This window comes from Zalophus californianus, chromosome 5, assembly GCF_009762305.2.
Source record: "Zalophus californianus isolate mZalCal1 chromosome 5, mZalCal1.pri.v2, whole genome shotgun sequence".
NCBI classification, from domain to species: Eukaryota; Metazoa; Chordata; class Mammalia; order Carnivora; family Otariidae; genus Zalophus; species Zalophus californianus.
The window spans coordinates 143,131,464-143,158,849 of record NC_045599.1 but is presented as its reverse complement, the minus strand read 5'-3'; the positions used below and the strand labels follow the sequence as shown (position 1 = coordinate 143,158,849).

General features: G+C 41.0%; 1 protein-coding gene across 1 annotated transcript in view; it reads right to left on the bottom strand.

The window, feature by feature from the left end:
* DNAH5 (dynein axonemal heavy chain 5) overlaps positions 1–27,386 on the bottom strand; it is a 263,927-nt gene that overhangs the window by 134,828 nt on the left and 101,713 nt on the right. The window contains exons 23-35 of the mRNA XM_027606690.2: positions 24,431–24,632; positions 23,626–23,861; positions 22,270–22,488; positions 21,164–21,226; positions 20,634–20,872; positions 19,634–19,874; positions 17,319–17,518; positions 14,241–14,394; positions 12,310–12,473; positions 9,092–9,248; positions 5,679–5,891; positions 4,707–4,931; positions 3,134–3,306 (exon numbers count right to left, since the gene is read on the bottom strand). Of these exons, the coding sequence (XP_027462491.2) occupies positions 3,134–3,306; positions 4,707–4,931; positions 5,679–5,891; positions 9,092–9,248; positions 12,310–12,473; positions 14,241–14,394; positions 17,319–17,518; positions 19,634–19,874; positions 20,634–20,872; positions 21,164–21,226; positions 22,270–22,488; positions 23,626–23,861; positions 24,431–24,632 (2,486 nt within the window). The remainder of the gene's footprint in view (positions 1–3,133; positions 3,307–4,706; positions 4,932–5,678; positions 5,892–9,091; positions 9,249–12,309; positions 12,474–14,240; positions 14,395–17,318; positions 17,519–19,633; positions 19,875–20,633; positions 20,873–21,163; positions 21,227–22,269; positions 22,489–23,625; positions 23,862–24,430; positions 24,633–27,386) is intronic.

Below are 27,386 nucleotides of genomic sequence, written 5' to 3'. Positions count from 1 at the left end.
GACATGCGAGCAGAGCCCAGAAGGAGGTGAGGAAGCAAGCTTTGCTAGAACTAAAGGGAGAAAGAGTTCCAGGTCAAGGGGACAGCAAGTGCAAGGGCCCTGAAGCAAGCGTGCTGCCCAAGGAACAGCCAAGGAGCAAGTGGCTGGAGCTGAATGAGGAAAAAGAAACAGAAAAATAGCTGGAACCCGATCATGCCCGGCCCTGCAGGCTAACGTGAGGGCACCGGCGTTTATTTTGGGTGAGATAGAAAGACAATGGAGGGACAGAGGCGAAGAGGAGACGGAATATGACTTACATCCCAGTGTCTGAATTGAGGATAGACTCTAGGGGGCTCAATGGCAGAAGCAGGGAGACCAGTTAAAAGACTATTGCAATAATCCAGGCTAGAGATTATGGTGGCTTGGAGCAGCATGACAACAGCAAAGAGGTGGGCACATCCTGGATGAATTCTGAAAATGGTGCTGAGCAAATCTGATGATAGATGGGATAATGAAGCAAGAGAAAAAAGGAAGGCATCAAGGATGCCCCAAGGATTTTGGCTTGAGGAACCAAAGGATGGAATCACCATCTGTTAAGATGGGGAAGACTACAGGAAGGTGGGGGGCGATCGGACATGGTAAGTGAAAATTCCCTGCACGCATCCAAGTGAACACATTGCACAGGCAAGTGGATATATGTGTCTGGAGTTCAGGGGAGAGGCCCCGGGTGGGTGCAGGAGAAAGGCCCCGGGGAGTCCACATCTGGACGACACTTAAAGCCACATGAGATCACCTGAGCAGTGAACATAGATGGACAAGAGTCCTGGCGTGTTCTACGTTTAGACCAGGAAGGGAAAGAGGAGCCAGAAGGAGGGGTACGAAGAGCCAGGAGAGCGTGGTGTCCTAGAAGCTGTGTGGAGAAAGTGGATCAAAAAGAAGAGAGTGCTCACCTGTGCAAACCTGTGCTCTCTGATGGGCCGGGAAAGATGAGAGTGAATAAGGACCAGTGCACCGAGCAGCATGATAATCTGTACGGCACATTCCCAGAGAGGGCAGAGAGCACGTGAGAGGCAGCATCACGGCCCCCCGGAGAGATCCACGTTCTAATCCCTGAAACCTGGAATAGGTTCCATCGAATGACTCGTGGGACTTTGCAGCTATAATGTCGAAGGCCTCAGGAGGGGAGATTATCCTGGATTACCCGGTGGGCCCAATCTAATCTCACGAGTCCTTCGGAAGGGAGGAGGGAGGCAGAAGGCTGGGTCAGACACAGGACTGAAGACAGAGGAGAGAGCTGATGCAAAAACAGGTCTCAGCCCACCGCTGCTGACTGTGAAGCTGGAGGACGGGGTCATGAACCAAGGAACGCTGTAGCCTCCCAAAGCTGGGGACAGCCCTCAGCTGACGGTCAGCGAGAAAACCAGGCCGCGGACCCACCAGTGCCAAGAAAAGAATTCTGCCAACGACCTCAGAGCACAGGAAGTGGGTTCTGCCTTACAGACTCCGGGAGGGAGCACAGCCCTGCTGACCCCTGCTGTCAGCCCAAGAAGACGCGCGTCAGACTTCTAACACGCCGACTGTTGAATCACCCATTTGTGTTGTTCAACCTTCCAAATTTGTGGTGCTCTGTTATGGGACCAACAGAAACCGAATACAGAGAGCTGAACTGGAGTGAATTCAAAATAAAATAGGAGAAAAGGAACAGGTGCTTCTGAGGAGTTTTGGTGGGAGCCCAGAAACGGGAAGAAACCCAGAGGGTTCACTGCAGGATTTTCTTTCTGGTGGCGATTACAGCAGATTTGTAAGTTGATGAGAATGATTCAGCCGGAGGTGGCAACTGATGATGTTCCCAGAGAGAAAAGCACTGTTGCTGGAGATGTTGGCTTTTGAGGGCAGCACAGAACGTCCATCTGGAGAGCTGAGTGCACGAGGGCAGGCACCCTGGTCAGCAGACTTGTGGGGGGGGGGGGCGGTCTCTCCTGGGACAGCAAACCTTCCCCCGCAAACAGGAAAGGTGGTCTTCACCAGAGAGGGAGGGAGGGGAGCGCTGTGGGGGGGGGGGAGGTTCCGAGAAGACAGAAGGTGGGAGATCACTGCCTGACCCACAGAGGTTTCAAGGAATTTGTCACATTTTGTGATTAGCCACCTCTGCACTTCAGAACAAAGACAAACACTTCAAAAGGACGTCCAAGCACATCCAGTGTAAATCACCTTCAATCCAGGCATAAGACTAGGAAAGAGGATGGAGGGGGGAACGGGACAATAAAATCTCTCTGTTGAAAGTCAGCACTGCATTTAGGATCACGAACGAGCAGAAGGAACAGTCGAGCAGCACGGGAGTAACAGGGTTATTATGTCAAACTTTTCTGTTTTGTCTGATAATATTTTTAATCGAATAGCCCCGAGCTTCACTTCATGAAAATGAATGAGATTCAACTTCAGCTTCTACTTAGGCCAAACACTGATTTTAGCACTCAGGTCATTTTGTCCAAAACAGGTATTCGGTGCATCCCCGAAAAGAGCATCTGCACAATTAGTGGATGTCCCGAAGTTCAAAAGGGACCAAGGGAATTACAGACTGTAAGCTGTGGAGGGATGCTTGGAGCCTTGTTCATCTTACAGGTGAGGAAACTGAGTCTCGGGAAGGTGCAAGGAGCCTCTGGCCAGCACAGTTGCTGCATAAGAAGCAGAGGACAACTACGAGCGCCGGATGTCCAGGCCGCCGTCCTCCCCATCACTTTTCACCTGTATTGATACTCGACTTCTTTCCTGCTAAAAAAACATCTGAACTGTCTCTAATAACAGCAGGCGCCACCATCCCCAAAGCAGGCCTCAAGGCCAACTGTGATTTGCACCTATTGATACGTGGCAATTAATTCCTTCTCTGGCCCATCTGATGTCCACTGAGGTCATTTAAACTTAGCCTAAGACTGAAAGCAAAGGAAGCCAAGCATTTCAGTCACAAACCTAAATCCCAAGCAAAGACCCACGTGTAAAGCTAAAAATACTGAATTTCAAAGACTTTGGTATAAAAGAGCCTCTAAACCCTAAAGAGACATTAAGCAGAAATCCCCTGAGTAACTCAAGAGAATAAAAATGTCAGGGAGGGGGCGGAGGGAGAGAGGTTTGTGGAATCACAGAATCCTTCCATCACCTGTCTGTGAGTGGAGTTATGACAAGCCTGTCAGTGCAGCCTAAAAATTCATTCTGGTATACGAAAGCCACATCTGTGATGTGGATCATCATCTTGTCAGAATCTTCGTTAAAATAAAATCTGCACTGTTTCAGCCACTCAAAATCTGTAGGGCTCTTGATATGCATATGACACTGAAATGCAAAAGATATATGTTAAAGTTGAGATGAGAACCACGTATTAAATATGCACATTAGCATTCATGTAGATCATAATGGGATGCAAATGGAACTCAGAGACAAACCAACTGGTTCGGAGATGTCAACTACATCACCATCTAACCCATTCATTCGCTGATCAGCACAAAGGATACTTTAGAAGATACGGGAAGAGGAAAATTCAAGAGAAATCCTTAATTGTGCCCACCAATTTAAATAGTAGGACATATTTTAATAGTAAGATATTCCATTTCTCACGTGGCACCCGTCAATGCCCATACTACAGCCCTAGCCATAAAAAGTATCATCTACAAAACACATGTTTTGGCATACAAAGACAGAATCAAACAATCTCACTGGGAAAAAGGCATCTCTTATGATTATGACAAAGTACACTGTTGGGTTGTTTTTTTCTAATCCATCCATTATTTTTCCTAGGATTTGCAGCAGGCCAAAATGTCTAACATCTAAATGGCACGTTATTGTCCAGCAATGCTTTCGCCTGAATATATTAACCAAAATTTTAAGCCCTTTCAATCAGTTTTCTTGGACAAATAATAAATCTAAAATTATCCAGAGCCCTTTATTTCTCAGAGAAGCAAATGGTGTGCTTAACTGTTAAGAGAGGAGATTAGAACACAGCAGCTTGCAAGAGCTTCTTCCCAACACATCAGAACAAATCTTTTATGATCTTTTTTACATAACGGGGTGAGACACGATCCAGCAAATTATTATGAAAATAAGACCTTCTTGCCTCTTATCTAATGCTCTATTTTAGAGTGGAGGACAAATTTCATTTCTTTCCACACTTCCTGTCTTCTACAGCTACTAAACTCTGTGTGCCACCCTATCCTCTCTTTAAAGGCAAAAATCTGCATGACACCTGAATGTCACCAACCATATTAGGAAAGGCCACTGGCAGTCAACGACATAAAAGGTAGCAAAACTTGTTAAAGATAGGATTTATCAAAAGCCTTAGAGGAAGCACAAAGCCACTCTACCAGCAGTGTTACCTATTTTTCTATAATAATAAATTGGTAATCCTTAACTACTAACTTACAGGAGCACAAGACAAATGCAAAGCTTTTTCAGGATGCTACCTGGCAGTTTAGTGTTAACGATGATCACATAAAGAATTTTTAAAATAAAGTCGAGTTGCTCAATAACATCTTAGCAGAGATCATCGAAATGGGACTGAAATTTCAGTTAAAGACCGAAAAAGAAAATCTGACCAACAATGTCTCATCACGAAGGTGACCTTTTGCCTTAATCTAACCTTTTCTTTGAATTCATTCAAACCAATTCCAGTGGGTAAACACAGATAGTACCTAGTATTTGTTTTTCTGTATATGCCATAGCATTTATAAAGCATTTACCAAGTCATCAAATATATCCCTTTGGTGCACATGAATAGTAATCAAAGTCTCATATTTAACTCGTTCCATGGAACTCAGATCCTTTGTTGTGATGCCTATCAATGTGTTCAAGAGCTCCAGAAAAGATTGATTGGTTTTCTGCATGATTTTTTTATCAAACTTGGCATTTCTGAGGGCTTCTTCTGAATCCCGGGTCCATATCATTTGAATTCCCAATAATCCAACCTTATGGAAACAAAAAAGGCTTTATGAGTGTGTATGGCATATTAATATATTTAAATAGAAATTACAATACAGTAAATAATGGTGAGTATTATGCAAATGTAAGGCCATTCTTGATTACATCAACTTGATTCATTGTTTGGAAACCTATGGAAATTCTTTTCATACTGTTCACCTGGCAATTACATACGTACAGCCTCATCATGTGTCCACAATTTTTTCCTTGTAATTTTAAATCATTTACTGTTAAAGTCACATTTCCTTGATACATAGACTTAAAGTTACTGGAAGGGAAAGCATATGTCTTAAACCTGTTTTCCTTGAACTAGCACAAGGTTGACACATGGTAGATACTCACAAAATCTTTATTGATCATATTGGCTAAGAAAACATCATTTTCTGCATTCTAATGCTAAAATATATTTCTTGTCTTTCTGGCAAAGCATACACTCAGTACTTTTTTTATGATTTCTTTATTGAACAGATTCAGTAGGAAAAAAACCTTTTAAGTTAAAAAATATAAAGAAAACATAAGTATATAAAACATACGTAAGACATATATATATATATATATAACCAAATAATCTGTAGCTGAAACCTTTAAGCTTATCTATATTAAGAAATCCTCATGAAAATCTTAATTCTGGTCCAGTCTTAAATTATAGCCAGTTGTGTAACTTACAACAGACAATGTATGAAATCTAAAATGACTATTCTGTAGAAAATACTTCCCAATTTCAATACACTGACCTGAGCAGGGAAGGAAGAAAGAAATTCAATCAGCTGGAAACCTGTTTCTTGAATATTTGCAGCTGCCTGGCGAATCACAAGATGCAAGGAGGACCGAGACTCCTCTAGGAGAGAATTAAGCCAAACTTCCACATTACCCTCTGCCATCACAGGTTTATCCAATTCAACAGTCTCGCCCTCTCGAGAGCAGATTGACAGAATGCGATCATAGATCTGTGGTAGAAGCCCAAAAAAAAAGAAAAAAAAAAAAACCAGCCATATTCATATAAAGAATGAATTCCTCTGCTGCCCTCTTCTCAATGTTATCCTTCCCAAAGGAAGTTAAGCTATACATTATAAAATAAAAGGCAAAAGATGATATAAAATCAATTTCAAACCAACAAAAAGTAGTTACCCATGAAATCTAAAAGGGAATACTAAATCAATTCCAAATAGTCTATACCTGGGAGGGGAAAGCTTGTTTTCTAAGAGAAATATTCAGTACAAAGGTGATGATCAAAAAACATCTAGTTTCCCCAAATGAAATGGGACACTGTAAGAGCTTGTCATCCACATGGCAAGCTTACCAAGTCGACACTGACAATGTTCAGGTCAACACGATCAATGCAAACACCTGACGATGTAAGTCCAATTCTGTAGAAAATGCTGTGCCAGGGAGTTGCTGGTGGCACATAACATTTTCTGATTCAAACCCAGCTCCTCGTCTGGTCCTCTCACCCCAGTTTCCATGCAGTATGGCCTCTCGAGAATAGCATCCTATATACTAAAATACAGGCTCAAATGGTGCTCTGACACTCATTGACCACACAGTGGTGGAGGACACATCTCTGAGACGAAATTTCCTGCTTATAACTGGTCCATTAAAAACCATACCTGTCCTGCTTCCCTGCCCACTTCACAGGCTGTTCGTGACAAGTAAATCAAAGCAAACTATCAAGTAAATACAATGCTTGTTGTCATTATTGTTCTTTGGTAATTGGAATATTGTTCCCCTGGGCCCCAATTTAGGACTGTAATAATGAACCCTCCTTAGTTGTAGACAGACCTGGTCTACCAAGAAGCCCATAAGACTGAATGGCCTGTCACTTCCATGGCCTGTCACTTACACGATCCCTTTCCAAGTTCTGAATCTAGATTTGTATTTATCCTTTTACAAGAGTTAGGACCCACAGAAACAGGATCTGCCCCTGGTTGTAGAAACGTTATGGCAAGAACAAACGAAAAAAATAAATAAATAAATAATGCTATTTATTTTAAGAAGTAATTGCTATGAACGGTGTCTAAAAATGAGGAAGTTTAATCTGTCCTCACTGTACAAGGAGACGGTGAGAAGCTTTCCTCTAGAACCATGAGATCCCAGGGCAGGAGGATTTGAGCAAAGCATCAGGGAGAAATTCCTGTGTAATTCATTACCTCTTTCGATACACACATCCAGTAGATTCACAAGAAACGATGATTTTAAACCACTAAGTCCATACGGCCCTCCCTTCCTCTCTGCCCGCCCTCCTTCGTCAAGGCTTTGTTGTAGCAGCTCAGCCTTTTCCATCTTAACTGGCAATCACTTCTGACATGGGTTTCCATGCCCCCACCCCCTTCCATTCTCCCTCTGACACTGAGCCAGAGCATCCTTCTGAAACACAAATCAGGTCACTTCCCTGTGTAAAAACCTCCTATGCCTTCTGTCATGTTCAGGACGAAGTGGAATTCCGTAGCGTGATGCACTTGGCCTTTTGGAATCTGGTCCATGTCGCCTTCTCCCGCTTTTCCCTTTGCTCACAACTGCCTCTTATGGGTTAAAATGTGTGCCCCCAAAATATATGTTGAAGTCCTAAGCCCCAGTACCCGTGAATGGGATCTTATTTGGAAATAGGGTCTTTGTAGATGTCATCAAGTTAAGATGAAGGTGGTCCCTAAAAACACCTACTGGTGTTTTTACAAGTAGAAGGAAATTAAGACACAGAGACACAAGGAAAACATCATGGGAAGACATAGGCAGATGTCAACGTGACACGGGTCTAAGCCAAGGACCATCCAGCGTTGCCAAGTGCCACTAGAACCTAGGAGAGAAGCATGGAATAAATTCTCCTTCAGAGCCTCCAGTAGGAACCAACCCTGCTGACATCTTAGATCATCAGACTTCCAGCCTCCAGAACTGTGAAAGAATACATTTCTGTTGTCAATCCAGAGCAACCCTAGCAAACCAATACAATCCCTCACACACCCACACTTCTGACAGCCCGGGTTGCCTGCACCTCCTTCAGACCCCTGTGCCTGCCCTTCCTTCTGAATGGGCCATATTCCAGTTCCCCGTCTGCCTGGTTATGTTTCACTTCAAAACACCAGTTCAAGCACCATGTTCTCTGCAGGAAGCCTTCCCTTACACCCCTGACACCAAGTGAAGGCTCCCTGACAGCATTCCCATGCTCTCGGTGCCTCACACAAGCACAGCCAGTCAATAATTATCAACTGTTTAATTGCCAAATTTCTGACAAATGCTGCACTGCATAAAAACGACTTCAGTATTGATTATGATAAATTCTTCCTTGGAACCCCAGGACGAGCGCCATGCCTGGCACATACCCAGGGGCGGGAACTTACGTGACTGGCTTTTGATTGCTTGCGCTGCAACAGGCCCACCACTGCAGCAACTGCACTCTAGACGGACCCCACCTGAGCACGGTTCCCCGAGGCCTGTGTATTCCCATGTTACGCACATCATCCGGCACACGGAGGTTGCTCAGCAAATGCAAACTGCACGCTAGGATGAATAAATGAATGGCACCGAGGGTTTACAGGAAGCCCCAGGGGACAACGGAACACACTGTCAAACCAGAAGGGTCACTTTCTCAGGGAACTGCGGGTGAAGGGATGGATCAGGCAGAATCTCCTGGCAGCTGTGCCAATGGCATCATCCTCATGTCCAATGGCTTCTCTTGGGTTCCACAACTCCATGATTCCAGAAACTTCTTGGAGGTGTTAAAAAAATAAAAAGGTTTCAGTCAAGCATGATGAGAAACAGGGACGGCGATCATGCCAAAAACTTCTGAAAGCTGATTAAAACAATCCAATCACTGTGGAAATTCTGTTTAGTGAAGGCACTATTTTCTGAACAATTGGTTTCTTTGTTTTGTCGAATTTCTCAACAGCTAGCTTGGCATGCAAAACCCTGAATGCCACACACAATGCATTCCTAATCACATTTAAACTAGTTGTTACCCAAATTTACACTTTGGAGATTAAGAAATCACACAATTCTGAAGGCAAACAGGGCCCACAAGTTTGTCTTTGATCACTGGCTGAGAGCACGAACGGACAGGAAAGTCACCCTTTGTACACACCAGAGAGCTATTTCATAAAGACAGTGGAGGTTTAAGAGATGGCAAGTGCTGGCCAGCAATTAGAATCAGGCAAACCTTTTCATGAAACTTGACGGTTTTAATGTTGTCAAACACGTTCAGCAAATGGGCTTGTATAGTGTGTGTGTCTGATGCCTGCCCCAGTATCTCCAAAAGCGCAGGGTCTGAGACGAAGAAGAACCGAGGAAAGCACAGTCTTTTTTTCTCCAAGTATCTACGTGGGGAAAGGCAAAGAGAAACTGTATAAACACACAGAGCGGGCCTTTCTAGAAATAAATTAATCTGGATGGGGACAGGCGGGAAAGATCTTGAGACAAGCTAATTTTCCCACATATTGTTCAATGTCTTGGTTTTGTTTTATTCCTCATCTTGCCAAGTAGCATTCCATATTTGGACAAGAAACAATTTTTTTTTTCCCAGGATTGAGAGGAGAATTTCTTCATTTTTCACAAGTGTGAGGCATACATTTGACTTCGTCTGGGAAATCCTGTACTTTCTTGGTAGAGGACAGGAGCAATTACACACAAGGAGTTTGTGGGGGGGGTGGTTTAGGTTTGTTTGCAAGCACGGTGCTGTGTCAGTGAAAGGCTGCATCTCATTCTGGGAATTGTATCTTAAAGAATGCAATGAATCCATCACCAAAGCAGAAGCAAAATCCAGCTCTGAATAAACTGTGCGAAGGGGCTCTGGACCTGCTCTCTGCTCCAGGATTTACTGAAACCCAGGGAATGTTCCTGTCATTGCCCTGCTTTCAACTGTGCTTTCGTTTCTCTATTTGCTTTATTTTATGGTGACTCCTTAATGCTATGGATATATTTTTTTTTGTTATGTTCATATCAATACCTCTGTAATTTCATTTCCTTGCATACTTCAATATAATTATTACAGTTTTCATTGTAATTTCTTTTTGAAATCTTACCAGAAATCCTTCTTAAACTTTTGCCTTTTAATTTCTATTCCTTCCTTGTCATGTGTATTATTGTTTCATTCCTGTGTAAAATCATGGGGGAAATATTCTTATGGCAAAGAGGCAGATTCTCTTCATAGAAGGTATTTACTAAGGACAGTGGAGACCAGAAGCCGAGCAAGCTGGTGCCCTCGAGGCCACGCACGGGGAACGCTTGGCCACCCATACTTAGTCAAATGCTGGACCTGTGTGTCACTGAGTGGGAGGCCCAGCATGAGGGTAAGAGCTAAATTCCTTAAGACAAAAGAGAGGACATTTTTCAGAGCCTGAAAGAGGCAAAGAAAGGAAGGAGACAGAAAGGTGGACTGTGGAAGTGAGGTGCCTCTAAAGTAACTGAAATGAACGAGCTTCCTGTGTGTGATGTAATCTTCCTCCTCAACGCTCATGAAATACTCGGCAAAATACACTCTACAAACGATCCTGTTGGCACTTTGGATTTATTCACTCTGGGCATGTAAAAAAAGCACAAAGTCTGGCCTCAGAGAGTGGGCAGGAGAAGGCTCTCCAAGGATCTCTGTTTCCGTCCCCCTTATTTTCCTAAAGTCTTACTTTCATGCTCAGAGTGTTTCATGTTGTTTTAGCTTTTTACTTCCCTTACTCAGTCTAAAAAGGCCAATTTTATTTTAAATATCCCAATCCATCTTATTCGTGGAAGCTTGATCTTTACTCTTTAGTGAGAACAGGGAATTCCTTATTCTCATTGGTAAGCACAAGGAATTCTTACCAATTCCTCCCCCTTACTTGTCCCCTTCACAGTAACCTAGTCTGAATCTGAGGAGGAACCGGGTAATGTTGTCTATCCAGTGAGACAAGGCTGAAAGGAGGCATGTGGAAAGTGACGACCAAAACTCTGCGAGAGAGTAAACGGAACAATTGATTCCTGACCACGGGAAGTCCCTTCCTATTGATGCAGAGCCTCATCAGCTGGGAAGAGTGTTCTTTTGTGTAAACGTGAATACTCCAGTGTTTAGAACAGAACTACACACTTTGGCCCATAACCTCTCGGGAACAGAATCAAAAGCCATGAGAAGCTCAGTAAAAACTGTGAATAATTTCAGAGTAGACTTTTTCCTCTGAGGAGTTACAAAATAATGCTGAAATGCCAAGTGATAGAGTAGAGCATGATAAAAAAGAATGAAAAAGGAAAGAGGAGAAAAGGAGTGTATTTGTGTGCATGGGTGTGTACCTACAGCGGCGGGTGGGAGAGGAGTAAGCAAAGACAAGTAACAAACTCAGCTGCATAGACCAGAGATAGGACTCCCCAGCAAGTTTCTCAGGGGTAACTGAGTCCTGCATGATGTCCCAGTGATTCGTGCTCTCAGTCTTTCCAACATGAAGAGCCCTGAGAGCACGGAACATTTCTAGTCCTTTCCCTCTTTCCCTCTCGCCTGAGTCTGGTGGTAGACTGCATGGCCATCAAGCCAGCTCCCCATCCAAGAACGTTTAGAGGTGCTGCAACACAGCTGGTCATGCTAATCATTGTGGTTAAGAAGAATGGCACATCATCGACCATTTGAAAACAAAAATCCTTCTTTTGTCAAATGACCTGCAACAGTCACTCCTTGACTTCATTCCACAATTTTATAAGGCATATCAAATCATTCATACCTGAGAATCTATTTTTCTAAAAATTTATTTTGGAGGATATGCTTGCAAGTGGCTTTGCTGTATACTTGAAACTAATATAATGTTATGTGTCAATTATACTTCAATAAAAATAAATTATAAACGAAAGCATGTGTAGTTAACCGTTTTTACAATATTACTATTTAACATATTTCTGCTCACATGATTTGATCTTGACTTGCCAAAGGAAAAGAAAAGAAGAATATCTGTTACTCTTAGAATTCACCCAGCCTCCATATACACGTGTGCGTGTGTGTGTGCGCACTGATAGATGCATGAAGCCTCGTTTCTGTATAATCTTGACTACTTGTGTACATTACACTGTTCATATTGTTCTTGGTTGCATATAATGAAATATTTTGCCTCTTCAGATGTTTTTCCAAGAAGGAAATCAGAAAAGTAGGTGTATTAATTTTAAAAAGCAAGAGCTGCTTGAGAATGTTTGCAAGAAATTGTCCCAGTGATGGAAGCAGCCCTAAGTCCTATTATTCCAACATCAGGACAAATCCAGCAAGGGCTTGCAGAGAACATGAGGTGCCAAGCTACCAGTTTTATCTGTGCAACATCAGACATGAACTAAGTTTTAGCAAAAGAAAATCGATGTGCCTAATGCTGTCTAGTCCCTCTGGTCCCATTCATCTCTAGGATGCTAAGGGAGGTTTTACAGGACCAGTTAACTTACCCCGTGAGGGATTTCTGGCACATTTCCAGCTGGTCCAGCAAGTGTGGTAAGAGCTGCCCCATGGTCTCATCTCCAACACAACACTGAACTACATTTGGCATTTCATGAGCCCGAGTCATAATCTTCACCCAAGATTTATCAATATTGGAAAAGCGCTTGGCTTCCTACAAGAACGAGGTAATAACACACATGGACACATCTGTGATCTCAAGGACAGAGCATCTCACACACCCTTCCATTGAGGCCAGATTTCTGACCAGTCGCATACGCCAACTATACCTGCCTGAAAGGTCACACGTGCTCTATTTCAATTTTCCTTCTGCACCATCCCACCCCCTTCCTTACAGAAGGTACCACCATTATGTTAACTAAAAGAAGACAGATACAGAAATGAAAATACAATATGAGACAGCCTGGGAGGAAAGAGCACTCCTAAGCATTTTTGACAGTTATCTCTAAATAAAGTGAATTTTGTGTTTTTCAAGTTTTCTACTCTGAGCACTGAATCGTTTGTATATCTAGAAAACAAAGCAAACATTTAAAAATAAGACACAAAACTAGGGGATGCCTGGGTGGCTCAGTCAGTTAAGCTTCCGACTCTTGGTTTCAGCTCAGGTCATGATCTCAGGGTCCTGGGATCAAGCCCCACATGGAGCCCTACATTGAGCCCCACATTGGGCTCCCTGCTTAGCAGGGAGTCTACTTCTCCCTCTTCCTTTTCCTTTGCCCCTAACCCTGCTCTTGCTCACTCTCTCTCAAATAAATAAATGAAGTCTTTAAAAAAAAAAAAAAAAAAAACTCCCTCTGCCCCTCCCCACCTGCATACATTCTCTCTCTCTCAAATAAATCTTTAAAAATAAATAAATATAAGGTACAAAATTAATTACAGTATAACCCTAATATTGTGAAATTTTTAAACATGGATTTTTTTCAGAAAAAAAGTGGAAAATGCAGAGATTATTTTTGGTTTTCTTCCCTAAAACTTTCTATAGTTTACCAAGAAGCATGTACTATCAAATATGAGAGCAAGACACCCCACCTAGCTCCTTCAATGTTGTATGTGAAAAGTTTCCACTATTAAGTCCAATTTGAGATTCTCCTCCACCCAACAAGAAACACACGCCCAAATATAAAAGCAAAAATAAATATAAACACTTAAAATTTCAGTGTGTGGATACATTTCACCAGTAGGTGAAAAATACATCAGCTAAAAGATCTGTCCTCTATAATGAAATTGAAAACTCATCATGCGGAAAGGTAGGAAGCCTGAGGAAAGAGAACATGCAACATAATCGTGCTTCTAAAACTAAAGCGTATTGTTAAAACATTACAATTTTGCAAACAATTTAAGGTAATTGAATAAGAATCCTTGAGATTTGGTAAAAACGTTTTTTATAAAAATTTCGAAATACTACACTCCATATTCCCCGTGAGATGATTAAATCTGATGAGAGAAACATGCTCCACAATCTCAAAAAGAAGGCCTTTTATTGCCTGGAGATTGTTTCCACCCCCCAGTTCTCCAGTGCAGATATAATTGGGTATACTGTACAGCGTGGGTTGTTCTAAACTGTCAGAAGTAGCAGAACAAATTATCCTACCATTGTCAAGATAACGACTCCATAATTCTACACTGTTCCAAATTCTACCTTCAAATTACCTGAAGAAATGTACCAATTATGCAGGCATTCGTCCTTTGTTTTCTTAACCCTCTGCTTCCTACAAAATGGCACAGTTCTCTCGCATTCACAGCCTTTCTTCTCCACAATTGCTCTCTCTTTGAAAAACAGTTCAATAGCAACAACAAAAAGAACGGGAAGGGTGTGGCTCAACAGAAGTTGAGATATTATTGCATATTTAAAGGAATTATTAGTTAGCAGATAGTTCTCTACCTTAAAACCCTGATGAAATCCTAAGGAAAATTCTCAAACCTTGGGCAGCTGCTTAGCAATATCTCCTCCCACAAAGACAGCTTCTAGGTAAATCCACAAGTTCTGCACCATCATCCAGTTCTCAATGACGTCTGATGAGTTAGAAAGGCACTGCACCCACTTTTGAATCTGGGCCTTGAAGGGCATATTGTACCTAAAATGAAAAATATGTTCAGCATTTTGGGGGGTTTTTTGTGTGTTTTCTTTTTATTGTTGTTGTTTTCAAACTAAAAGTTTTTTTATCCTAATTTTTACCTATTTCTTTAGGACTTTGATCACGTTGCCGGCTTTTTTTTTTTTTAAGATTTATTTATTTAAGTAATCTCTACACCCAACGTGGGGCTTGAACTCACGACCCTGAGACCAAGCGTCACATGCTCTTCCAATTGAGCCAGCCAGGCGCCCCCTGTTGCAGCATTTTAAAATGATGCTACCAAGTGACTAATTCATCGTATATTTATTGGACATTGTTCAACTTGCTCTTTTTTGATCCAGAGCATAGAGAGGTGGGAAAAGACGTGTCATCTGAGGACCAGATCAGGCATTAGACTTGACTCCACCCAACTTCTAAAGTAATAAAATTTGAGTCATTGTTGCTACAGCCAAGAGCATAATATTCTTTCTGCTGACCTTCTATGCCTATTCCAGGGACTCTCTCTGGTTTTTCATATAAAATGGAGCAATTACAGGGACATTGGTGGAGACCATACAACTAATTCAATTTTCAAATATGATGACCCCTGCACTCTCTCTAGCCTCCCCTTTCCTGGATCTCTTTCCAAATTCCCACTCATGTCGACACGCTGGTGTTTGTGTGGGTGTACGTGTGTGTGTGTGTGTGTGTGTGTGTGTGTGTGTGTGTGTGTGTTAGGGCTTACATGTCTGTACATGGACACTCTGAAAGCCACTTTTCAGTCTCTTGGACAGTTAAACTAGCTTCCCTTTTTCTTTCTTGAGACAGAAACCAATAGTAATCTTGCAATGTCTTTTTTCCTTCTCTTTGGATGGAGAACCCCATTTCTCCCCAGGCACAGAGCTGCCCAGTTACAATACTGAATTTCCCAGCCTCCCTCTGCAGCAAAATGCAGTCCCAGGACTGTTCCACCTCAGTAGGTCTCAACCTTGGCCGCCCTCCAGGATCATCCAGCAGATCTTAAAAACTACTCATGCCTGCCTGGGTCCCCCCACCAAGAGACTCTGATTCAACCAGGCACTGGGCTGTAAATTCCCTAGGTGTGTCCAGCATATAGCCAAGTCTGAGAACCACTCTCCTGGATGAGAAGTAGCAGCACTGGATGGGAGGGGAATTATCGAAGAGAAGGACCACACTTGGAAAAGACAGAAAAGTGAGCCAGACAAAAGCATGGGTCCCTGATGATGAGGTGGATCTTCTCATGAACCTTGGAGCTCCTTTTATGTAAGAGACACACAAACCTCAGTCTGATGCAAGCAATGTCGTATGTGGTGCTTCCATTATCTGCAGACAAAATCCTACACGATTACACTGACTATCACTGTTCTCCCTCTTTTTCTTCTCCCTTATTGACCCCCACTATGGACTTGAAGTCTTCTCAAATATTAGTCATATTCGTGAATAAAATTTTCATTCCCATAGTCTTAATTGTGAAACAGACTGTTTTAATATTCCACATATTTCTGGGTTTTTTTTTTTAATTTATTCTTTTCACTAGAATGCAGTTCCATAGCAATGGAAGTCTTTGTTTTATTCACCCTTCTATCCATAGCACCTAGAAGAACACAGGGCACATAGTAGGTGTTCAATAAATTTGTATCGAACATGTGTTCCTCGCACAACTCTTGTCTGTGGATTCAATGTCATTGGTAAGGATAGTTGACCAATCCCTAACATAGATAATTTTTTAAATACTTTATTTATTTGTTTGACAGAGAGAGAGCATAAGCAGGGGGGAGTGGCAGGCAGAGGGAGAGGGAGAAGCAGACTCCTTGCTAAGCAGGGAGCCCAATGCGGGGGCTCCATCCCAGGACCCTGGGATCATGACCTGAGTGGAAGGCAGATGCTTAACCCACTGAGCCACCCAGGTGCCCCACATAGACAATTTTTACTTAATTTATACGTGTACATTTTCCACCTCCCTAGGGTGTGTTATTTTCCACCTATCCTTCATTCTACTTGGGTATGAATCACAACCAAATTCATTAAAACTGTCAAATCCTAAGCAGATCAGAGTCAAGGTTACCAATGGTCTAAATCTCTAAGATCTAATTTTATATTCCATATTACTCACTTCAAATACTCAAGTATACGAAGTAAATGTGAAGAAGAGAAATTTTTATCCAAACAGCATTAAGGGGTTATTAATCCTTACATTAAAATTATTGATACACATACACACAGAATAGAGTGACATTTGACAGACAGAATGCAATAAACTCATATCTCAGTGATACCCACATGCTACACTAAGATGCTGGAGAACAAAAAACTATTTCAGAAAGAGCAAAGGGAAGCAATGAACCTAGGAAATGTTAAGTTCATGAGTCCAAGGCTCGTGTGTCCAAAGCTTGACGGCTTTGCTGGTAAGTGTCAAATAGAAGTGTTAGACTAGTACTGGTCTGTGCTGTTTCACTTCTCTTTATGAATTAAATTCATTCTCCATCTTAATCTGTCATCTCATTAAAGTATGTACACAACTTAAGAGTTTCTAGTCCACAGATGTTGGCACAATGATTTCCCAAGTAGAATGATTATTCTAAAACTCAGCCTCGTTTCCCCTGGACTCCGGAGTCTGTTGAGCTGTCAGCTGTGTGGCAAGGCTTGTCAACAGCAAAGTTGAAATGTTCTGCAAGATCCACGTGGCTAATTACATGTTGCATTATTTTGTCCAGTTGATGGTCTCAGACACATCCCACAAATAGGGGATAATGAAATAAAAACAGGATTATACATGCTGTGCCAAAGGCTAAAATTACAACAAGGATTTTTAACATTAAATAAATTCTATGGGGGCTACTGCTGCATTTTAAAAATGAATTTCCCTTTAAATGTTCGTTATGATGGTTCCCGAATCTCAGGGGAAAGACGGACGGACTTCCTACCTGTTGCTCAATAGGGAGCCCAGCAACATCAAGCTGTCCTCCATGCTGGCGATGATTTCTGAGGTGCTGTCTCCCCGCAAGAGGAGCTCTCCACGGGCTTTAAAGGTGCCAAAGGTGAATGCTTTGCTGTCCCACTCGTTCATCACCTGCTTCAGCTTCTGCTCAATGTCCCTCTCTTTCACTGCACTGATACAGATGTCCTATTAAAATTGCAAGCTCTTGTTTTATCACATGAAAGTCACACATCCTTCTTGAACAGTCTAGATTCAGCAAAGGTCCTAGCCTCACTATTTGCTTCATACGTACCTATACTTTTTTTTCCATCTGTAAAATGCAATATAAGAAATGGTGCATGTGTACATAGATATACAATTAGGGAAAGAGATGAAGATAGAGCTATTACCAAACAGCAGAACCTTAATTTGTAAAACTTCCCATCAAACTCTTCCGGAAAGAAAGATGACAGAAAAGATATGCAAGAATGGAATGCTATTCCGCCACGAGCAAGAAGGACGTCCTGCCATTGGCAACAACGTGGATGGACCTTGAGGGCATTAGGCTAAGTGAGATAAGTCCGACGGAGACAAATACTATATGATATCCCTTATATGCGGAATCTGAAAAACCAAACTCAAAAAACAGAGTGGAATGGTAGTTACCAGAGGCTGGGGGAGGGGGAATAGGAGAGATGTTTAAGGGTACATACTTGCAACCAGCGGATGATTAAGGCCTGGAGATCCCAATACACAGGACAGGGATTATAGATAACAAAACGACCTTGTAGATATTAAACTTCCTAATAGAGTAGAGCGTAATTGCTACCACCAATAGAAAAAATGATAATTGTGTGGCACAACAGGTGTCAGCTAACACCACCATGACCATCATACAGCAATATAAGTGTATCAAGTCAATACAGCACACAATGTTACATGTCAATTATATCTCCATTTGGATAAAAAACAGGTAATGTAATAACCTTTTCAGTTTTGAAACTCTAATCAAAGACTCAAAATTTAATGTGTCTCTGATTTAACTCTAGAGCCAAATCAGTGCAGTACGAGAGAAGGAAATTAACAGAAACCTGACTTTCCCAGTCTCCTCTGCAGCCACATTTATTCCTAGACCATTAGTCAAGCCCCACCCTTGCCCCCTTCTCTTCTCACGCTGCACTCCCTCTCCCTCTCTGGATGAGCTCATCTATGCCTGCAACCTTTTGCATCTCCAGGTAAGACCGCATCCACTTGCCTACTAGGCCTCTGTGCTTGCATCTACCAAGGGAACCCCAAACACATTCTGTAAAATATCAAATTCATGCCCCAAATCAAGTTATTTGTACCTTCTCATTCAACTGATTCCCTTCCAATAATTCCCTATCTCAATGATAAGCACATTCATCCACTGAGATCTCTCAGCAGGAAATCTAGGGTTCCTCCTTAGCCCCTCCCCTTGTTTCTCCTACCATGGTCCCTCACTCACCAAATTCTACCCAGCTTTGCCTTCTAAAGATCTCCTCAATCTTTTCTCCCCTCTCCAGCTTCGCTACCTGCCCCCTTGTCCAATATACCATTATCTCTTGTCTGAGATATTCTTATAACCCCCTAGTTGACTTTCCCATCATTCCCACTGGCCCTCCCCCAATCCTTTCTCCACACAGTTACCACAGTGATCTTTACAAAATGCAACTCCAACCATGTCATCTCTGCTCAAAGTATGTCTCCCAGATGGCTCCCCATTGGTCCAAAAACCAAAATCAATAACACACCTTCGTCATGCTGGCGTTCCTCTGGTTTCCCAAACACACCTCAGACAATTCACACATGCTGCCTCACCTGCCTAACACTGTCTTCTTTGAAATTTCCAAGCCCCTCCCTGCCTCGCCACACAAGCATATGGACACGCACCCCCAGCAGTCATGGACATGCACCCCAGCATTTGCTACCTTTATCACCCCCCCACCCCCAAACAGGTTAAGCCTGTTACTATAGGCTGTCATAGAGCAGATACTTTTACTTCAGTGGTATTTACCACATATTGTAACTATACTATTATTTGGATAATTATTTCAGTACACAAATTATTTAATGATCTATGAATGCAGGAAGGCATCTTTACGCCCCCAGCACTTAACACAAAACCTGTCACATAAACATTTGTTGAAGGAAGAAGAGCTGAATACCCAGAAAAGAGTTTTAATTCTCTTAGTATGGTTTACTAATCCAACATTCCATAATGTAGGAATACTATCAAAATAAATCCCATGGGACCTTCCAATCCCACCACCACCACCATATCATGCTTTCTATCAACTGTACCTCTATTTCCTCCTTGTATTTCAGAAGAGGTGCCTCCATGATATTTCTTAACTTAAAGGTTTCATTCCCCACATCCAGACTATGCCCAGTGAGAGCAGCTATCATTTTCCAGTGCCTCTCCATGATGGCCTTACCGGCCATGTGCTCTAGGAGTGGGCAGCATTCACTGAAATCATCAATGGTCTTCTTTAGATCCAAGAAAGCCTGCCAGTCCTTCAAGGCCCGGGGCAGCTTCCGACACCTGAAAAGTGAAGCCACCATGAGTGGTTATTCAAAGATAAGCCTGGATGTACCCAATCCAAGATGGCCTGCTAGCATTTCTATCAAAAACAGTCATTTTGAATACCGACAGCATTTTCAAATCTCATGACTCAGAGGGTATTTGTTAATATAACATACTTCTACATTATAGTAAACGGCTCCTCCCACTCCAGGAAAGATTTTTTTTTCAACTCCCTCATAAAAATTAACTAGAAAAAAAAGGCATTATTTTAAAGGATAGAGGTGCCTCCCAATTCAACTCAATTCTACAAATACCTTAATATTCTTAATACCTTAAGAGCCTTCTAAGTACAAAGCACAACAGAGTATATCAGGCTGTCAGCCAAAAAAATGTAACAAATGACCCTCTATTTTCTTTGGGTTCAACACTTAAAAGGATGTAGAAAAATGAGAGGGCTCTTGCTTTTATTACAGGAACTCATCTCACATAAACCTCAAATGTTGTTAAGTGCAATATAAATAGAGATCAGCTCCCTCCAAGATGCAGAAAAGCCCCTGACTAGATTCATCCATGTTTAAAGGATGTGCTTGTCTCACCAGGCCCACACAGCGGTAATTAATAAATAGGGTCTGACAAGGGCAATGTCAACAGACAACAGCAATGCAGCACTATGTGCTTGCAAAACATCTGAGGGTGAGAAGAGAACTTGACCGCCTATCAAAAAAGAAAGCATTTGAGATTCAATAGCTCTGGGCATGCTAACATTTAATTTCTCACCTGTTCTGGAACTCTGAAAGTTCACTGTTGATTTTTTCAATATTCACTTCTGACCAAAGGATATCATGATAGCTATTTACAGTTTCTATGACACTGTTGTAAAGAGTATATATTTTCTGTAGAAGATTTAGTTGCTTCTTTATTTCAAGAAGCTGAGGATACTGAGTAACTGGCAGCCCAAAAAGCTCCTCTCCTCCAGTGTAGGTGATGTATTTCCGATAGATATTATCAAATTGATTCTAAAGAAAACACAAGTGACAACTCAACAAGATGATTTACCCATGAGTAAACATGTAAATTTCAAAAATTGGCAAATAAGCAAACATGTATGATCTCTGAGCACAGGCAAGTAAGAATAGTAAATAAATGTAACTAATTACATAGAAACTAACTCCAATTATAATCATCCCATATACATTTTTTAAAATAGTCCACAATAGGCCTTTCAATATTAAGGGGAAAAAATGTATGTATCTAAAACACATTAAGGTTTTGGTTGTTTAGATGGTCACAGAAACTAAAAAGATTACCTGAAACATGATAAGCCTATCACTGGCTTCCTGGGGTTTCAAGCCACTGGCCATTGGACCATTCTGAAACAAAAAGTTAAACATAAAATAAAATGAAATGTTGCCTATGGATTTTATGAGCTCAAAGTATTTGCACATCAAAGTTAGCCTGCATGCATGTCACATCAATGACAGGAAACTTCATTTTTTAATTGTAGAAAAGGACTCAAGAAAGTGTCTCATTTGGAAATATTTTCAAGTCTAAAAATACCGCAACTTCTAAATAATACCACAACTAACACCACAATTTCTAAATTTTAAGAAATTTTGAAAATTAAAAACAAGCACTATTCATTTCTTAGGTGACACAGGCAAAGAAGGGTCAATAAGCACTCTATAGGAAGCCCATATACTGTCTGGTTTTGAACTAAAACACTAATGCCACAAAACTCACAGATTTTACCATTCTCATATCTATTTGAAAAGTGACATATAATTTTAACATTCCCAACAGGTTTTCCTACATTAGAACACCTTCAATATGTGGATTTCTGTGCTTCTTCATCCATGAAGTTAGTGCATGGATCCAATCTTGTAACTTTATTAACTTTGTGGTTTGGTGTGTTTTTCCTATATAAAAGGCACAGACTGTACCCTTTACATATTCCCTTTCTGTAGTATATTATAATTGGCTAGAAGTTGGTCTTATTATACAACATATTCCCATAGAAGAGTTGGCACTAAAACTCATAAATGAATGACCAAAACATGAACTCCAATCGTCTTGTCTACTTTGTGTCTTCAGCACCAAGGACAGTGCCTGGCACATGCTGGGTACTCTGCGGTGTTTGTGGACCCGAGGAAAGCTGTAGGAGGAGGACTGTTTTAACCATATGTGAATAGTATTGTCTACACAAGTTTAGAAAGCTATCAAACAGCCTCAAGAACAGACCAATGATATAACATGAAGAGCACTTTTTAAATTCCTCATTTCTTAGATTGCTGTCATGAAAATAAAATTCCCACTCCTAGGGAATTTCATTAAACTTGACATATAATCTTTAAACACTTTGCATGCTCTGTTCACTCTTCCCCAAAAATACAAACAGAAAAAGCTGGAGTTGTACCAAATCATAGTCCAAGTAGAACTGCTGACAGTCCTGAAGGAAGACCTCCACGGTGCTAATAAGTTCCTTCCTAAAACCAGGCTGCAGTGAGATTAATTCATTCTGAACTTCGCTGGCACGTGCCAGGAGCTTCTCCCAAGAATAACGCAGAGTATCAACTTTTTCCATTTCTTCCTTTGCTATCAGAAGCCCGTATTTGTTAAGCAGGGCATAGGATTCCTACACAAAAGAAGGAAAATTTAATTTCTGCTACTCAGATGCATAAATCCACACGCATTTAAAGCATTAAAATGGAAAAGACCAAAATGTTAGGGAAACTACCCAGAGAGTTCTACTATTCTTCTTGCAAACTCTAAAAGCTTAAATGAGCAACTGAGCCCCTAAGCTTCGGTTTCCTCATCTGTAAAATGGGAGAATTCCCTGACTGCTTCACAGGATTTTTGCAAATATCAAAAAACAACATTTTAAATGAATTTCAAAAACACTATAAAAACTACAAATCATTATACAAATAAAGGTAGTTTTATGTAGGCCCCTAAATTGTATTTCAAGACTTCAAAATTATATCATATAAATGAAAAATATAAAATAATCTAACTGCTACTTTTAGGATAATAAATCAGGGTTTTAACTCTATCCTGTCCCGTTGTGTTGGTAAGAGGTTCCAACAGTAAGACACAGAGGGAACTTGCACATCAAAACCTGAGCCAAGTCATTGCCCTCAAGATGCAAAATCCTAGACTACTCTCCTAGCTAAAAGATTAAAATTGCTTTTCATGAGAAAGGATTTTCCCTAAATAGCCCTACCCCCTCTCCAACCATTAGTTCTCCCCATACAGGTGGAATGAATACCTAATCATTAATTTGGGGAAGAGACTGTTGATTTGGACAAACCTAGCCCAGTGCCTTTCTCCCTCTTTCTTCTTCCTCCTTGAATGCATCCTCTGGTCTGCACCCCAGGACCAGTAAAGTAAAGCAGGGTAACAGAGGGGCCTGCAGGTTTCCAACGCTGCCTCTGATGCGGGAGTTGGCTCAACAATTCTGGGATATAGTGTTCACAAGCCCATAGTGTCTGTGTATGGATTTGGATGGTAATGGGAATACAGGAGTTGTACACTAAGCCACGTCGTCCAAATAAGTTCTGTCAGGAATAAAGGTTGTATTTTGATCTTGACAACAGTTGGGTGTTTGTTTGATCTTGACTACTTGACTACAGTTTTGCCTGAATTCGCAGACAGGGGCAAACAGGGGTGTCAGTTACTGGGCGTCCTCTTTAAACCCCCAGCAATGTTGCTGGTTCTAATATCACTCAACATGTGGAGATATTTCCAAAATGAGCAAACGGTTATCAGTCACCTCAATAGGTCCTACTTGAAAGTCAATGGAGATTTGCTGCTCCCTGATTTCTTTCAGTGCCGCCATAGCAATCCGAATATCATCTAGGTCTTTTATCTGACGATTTAGTTTCTTATTGAATTCTTCAACAAGTGTAAAGATGTTTTCCATCTCACTCCTGTATTTTTTGTTACAGTGACGGCCAATGACAGCCATCCAGGCCTTTGTCTCAGTAGTCAGAATGAACTTCAAGTCAGCTGTCAAACCCAAATGTCCACAGATCAGTTTGAAAAATTTGAACCAGTATGAAAAGACAAGAGTGCTGTTGTTCACCAATAATAAATATTTTGCAATTTATAGCCCCGTAGTGCATAAGAAAATCAAACTGAAAAAAAATTAGATTTTCCTACTTATTATATATTCATTCATATTTATAAAGCTTGTCTTACAACAATTTAGAACATATTTCGAAATGCTAAAAAAAAAAAGCACATTATCAGAACTACTGGAAATAAGCCTCAAATGTTTATAATTATCTATTAAAGGAAGGGTAAATTTTAATTCCAGATACAACATGCTCATCTTCTTTCTCTGAATTAGCATTTATTTTCAAGGTTTAGCAGCAAAGTGTTCAAAATAGTCCAGAATATATAATTATGCAGAAAGGAATTAAAAACAAATCTACAAATTGGTCTTAAAGCTTGAAGCCCATAAAAGGACAATCTTAAAGATAGCTAGAACTCTCTGAAATACTAATCTAGGTAAAGAGACAGACCAATACTGTTGAATTATTATGACTGCCTGAAAATGGGGAAAATGAACCAACCTGTGTACACGGCAACAGCACCCACATGGATGCACTCCGGCTCGGCATTAATTTCCTGCTCTAGCTTTTGGAAATAGAGAATCTGAGATTCAAATTCAGAGAGCAAGGGGTTTTCTGTAATAAACATCATAACCATTTCTTCTTTCTCTTTTTGCCAAATATGATTGTAGCGTTTGAAGCCATCCATAGACGTAGTAACTTCCTAGAATACAAATAACAGATTTGCATTGAGAGGAAAGATGTGGAAATGGCATCATGGTATAAGTGAATATTGCTCAACTGCTGGTGGGTCCCACAGATTTATTAAAACGCTTAAGTAGTGAGGTGTGTGAATAGTTAGAAATGCCACAGAACTGGAATTAGGTACATTATGGACACGGTAAGTCAAGAGTAGTAATGACAAAACTGTTAGCCTTCCTAGCCAAAAGGAGAGGGGAACAGTTTCTAGAAACTAGAAAAAGAGAGTCCATGAAGACTCTTTTGGACAAGAGCCTCCTGACTGGAGCGGCCTTTCGTTCAGAAACCACAGTTCAAAATCATACCACACCAAGGGTGCTATGGGAGAAATCACTCTGAGGTCACTCTCGTCCCCTCCCTCTCCCTCCACGCCACTCCCCGGCATCAGACCTCCCCCATGACTCTCTCATTGGTCAAATCTATTGGAAGCCTCAATGGAAATCTATTAATTTTTTTCCCTAAGATCAGAGGGTGGAGATAAGATCTAGAGGGGCAAACAGAATATATCCAGCATCAAACTTCATTGGAAGACTGCATGGAATCCCATAAAATGTATAAACCCACTGGATTAGGATTGGCATCTGCAGAATGTTAAATCTTCCCATCTAGGAACACAGTATGCATTTCCAAATCTTCTCATTTTTTTTCATTACTTGTTCATTTTTAGGGGAAGATTTATAGAGACTTCACACACTCTTTATCATGTATGTTCCTGGGTATTTTTCAATGGAATGATTATTGTAAACAGGATCTTTCTCCACTATTTTTATAACTGGCTATGGATGGCATATACATTTTAAAAATTGATTTTTTTAATAACGAGTCCTGTTTACTATAAAGTGTGCCTCTGTGAGTGATACCGGCCCACTCACATTTGGTAACTAAAGAAGGATGCCAACATAATGAGGAGGTCCCATCAAATGCTATTTCTCCCAGCCCTTTGTTCTGTACCAGCTAAAGCAGCAAGCCACGGAGGGGCACAATCCTGTGTGCCACAACCCTTCCACAGCTTTTTCCTTTGGGGCCAATTTGGTCACCACTTCATTTTGACAATGTTCTTTGCACAGTCCGACCCGATCTTTCTGTATTTTATCCTTGTTTCCGTAGCTCGGCAGGTTCAACTGTTTCTCACTCCCACGTTTCCACCAAGTTTCTCTAACCTTTTGATAATAAAGTTCTCTATTTACTCTACCCTTATTAAATGGGTAGATATTTTACTGTGATTGTCATAGTTTTTGTAGCCACACTGGTTAACAAAATTTCCTAGGTTTCGACTGCCTGCCTCAAGCCTGTTTTTCTCATAATCCACGCAAAAGAGGATTTTCAGGAATATGTTTATTGCGTTACAGCAGAAATGCCTATAATTATCTTTCAACTAACAACTAACTTAACTCTCTTTGGGCTATATTTTTTTTTCAGATTAGCCTCATGGATTTACATGACATAATCATTATCATCTACAAATAATTAAAGATCTGGCTCCTCATTTCTCATGTTCATACCTGTTGGGAATCAACTTTTCCTATTGGCTTATAATTTCAGAGTTACATCTAAATGAGAAAAAAATTTTTAAACTGAGATGGAATGAAAAATGCCATTATTTGGGGGAAAAAATATGACATTACCAACAGCGTTCTAAATGGCCCAATCATTTCAGTAAATTTCACCAACCTGTTCGAAAACCAAGCAGCTTTACTCTACCACTCCCCACACGCAGCTAAAATGTCCCTCACAACTTCAGGTTTAATAGCTATTGAGACTTCCCACTCATGAAAATGCACAAAGCTAAGCCTGCCACTGCTTATCCCCACCAAACCGATTCCCTGGCATGGGCTGAGATGCTGACATGCATACCCAGGATGAACTGCAACAGCATGAAGACATTCGCAAGCATACGATGTCTTGGTGAATGAATTACAGATTATCCAAGATGCCTGAATATGGGTAGAAATTCCAGAATCCTGAGCTCTTCCAACATCTTAGACTTTATAATATTAAGAATATACCCTAACTAAATAAGTTTTAGACTCTCATTTATCTTTTCTGACAGCGTCACTCTTTATTAGATTGGAAGTTTCTAAAATGGAGGTAATCCACTGTATGTTAACTATACTGGAATTAAAAACTTAATTTCAGAAGTTCTAAAAAAATAAAATAAAGTGGAGGTAATCTAGAGCTTTAAGGAAGAACTGCCTGAATTGCATGGGTACAGCTGTTCTGCTTAAGTTATTTTTTCCTGCCAAGGTTATTTCGATGGTTCGGTCCAGCTCATCTTTTCAAGACAGGCAGTGTTGTCAGCGGATGGCTAGCCTACGGATCTGCTCAATGTGGGTCAGATTTACATTCTGATCCAATCAGCTGTGGCAAGAAGAAAAGGGCTGGGAATCACAGGATTTTCCCCGACTGAGGCAGAATCACCCAGAAGGTCCTTGGCTGCGGAGCACTGGCCATGTCCAGTATGATGACTAAGTGTGTATTTATTCTTCCAGAAACAATTTGTCCATCTCCTCAATCTGGAAAAAGTCCTTCAAGTTATTCTAAGTGCCTGAGATCTGCACACTTCCTTCATATAATATAAAAGCAAGCGCAACAGAAATAACACAAAGATAAGCATTTTGTTGCCAACAGTATGCTAATTTTGACTACTATGACTTACCCTTTGATTTTCATAATCATGTCTGCTTATATTCAGAGAAAGTAATGAGCTTCATTATTGATT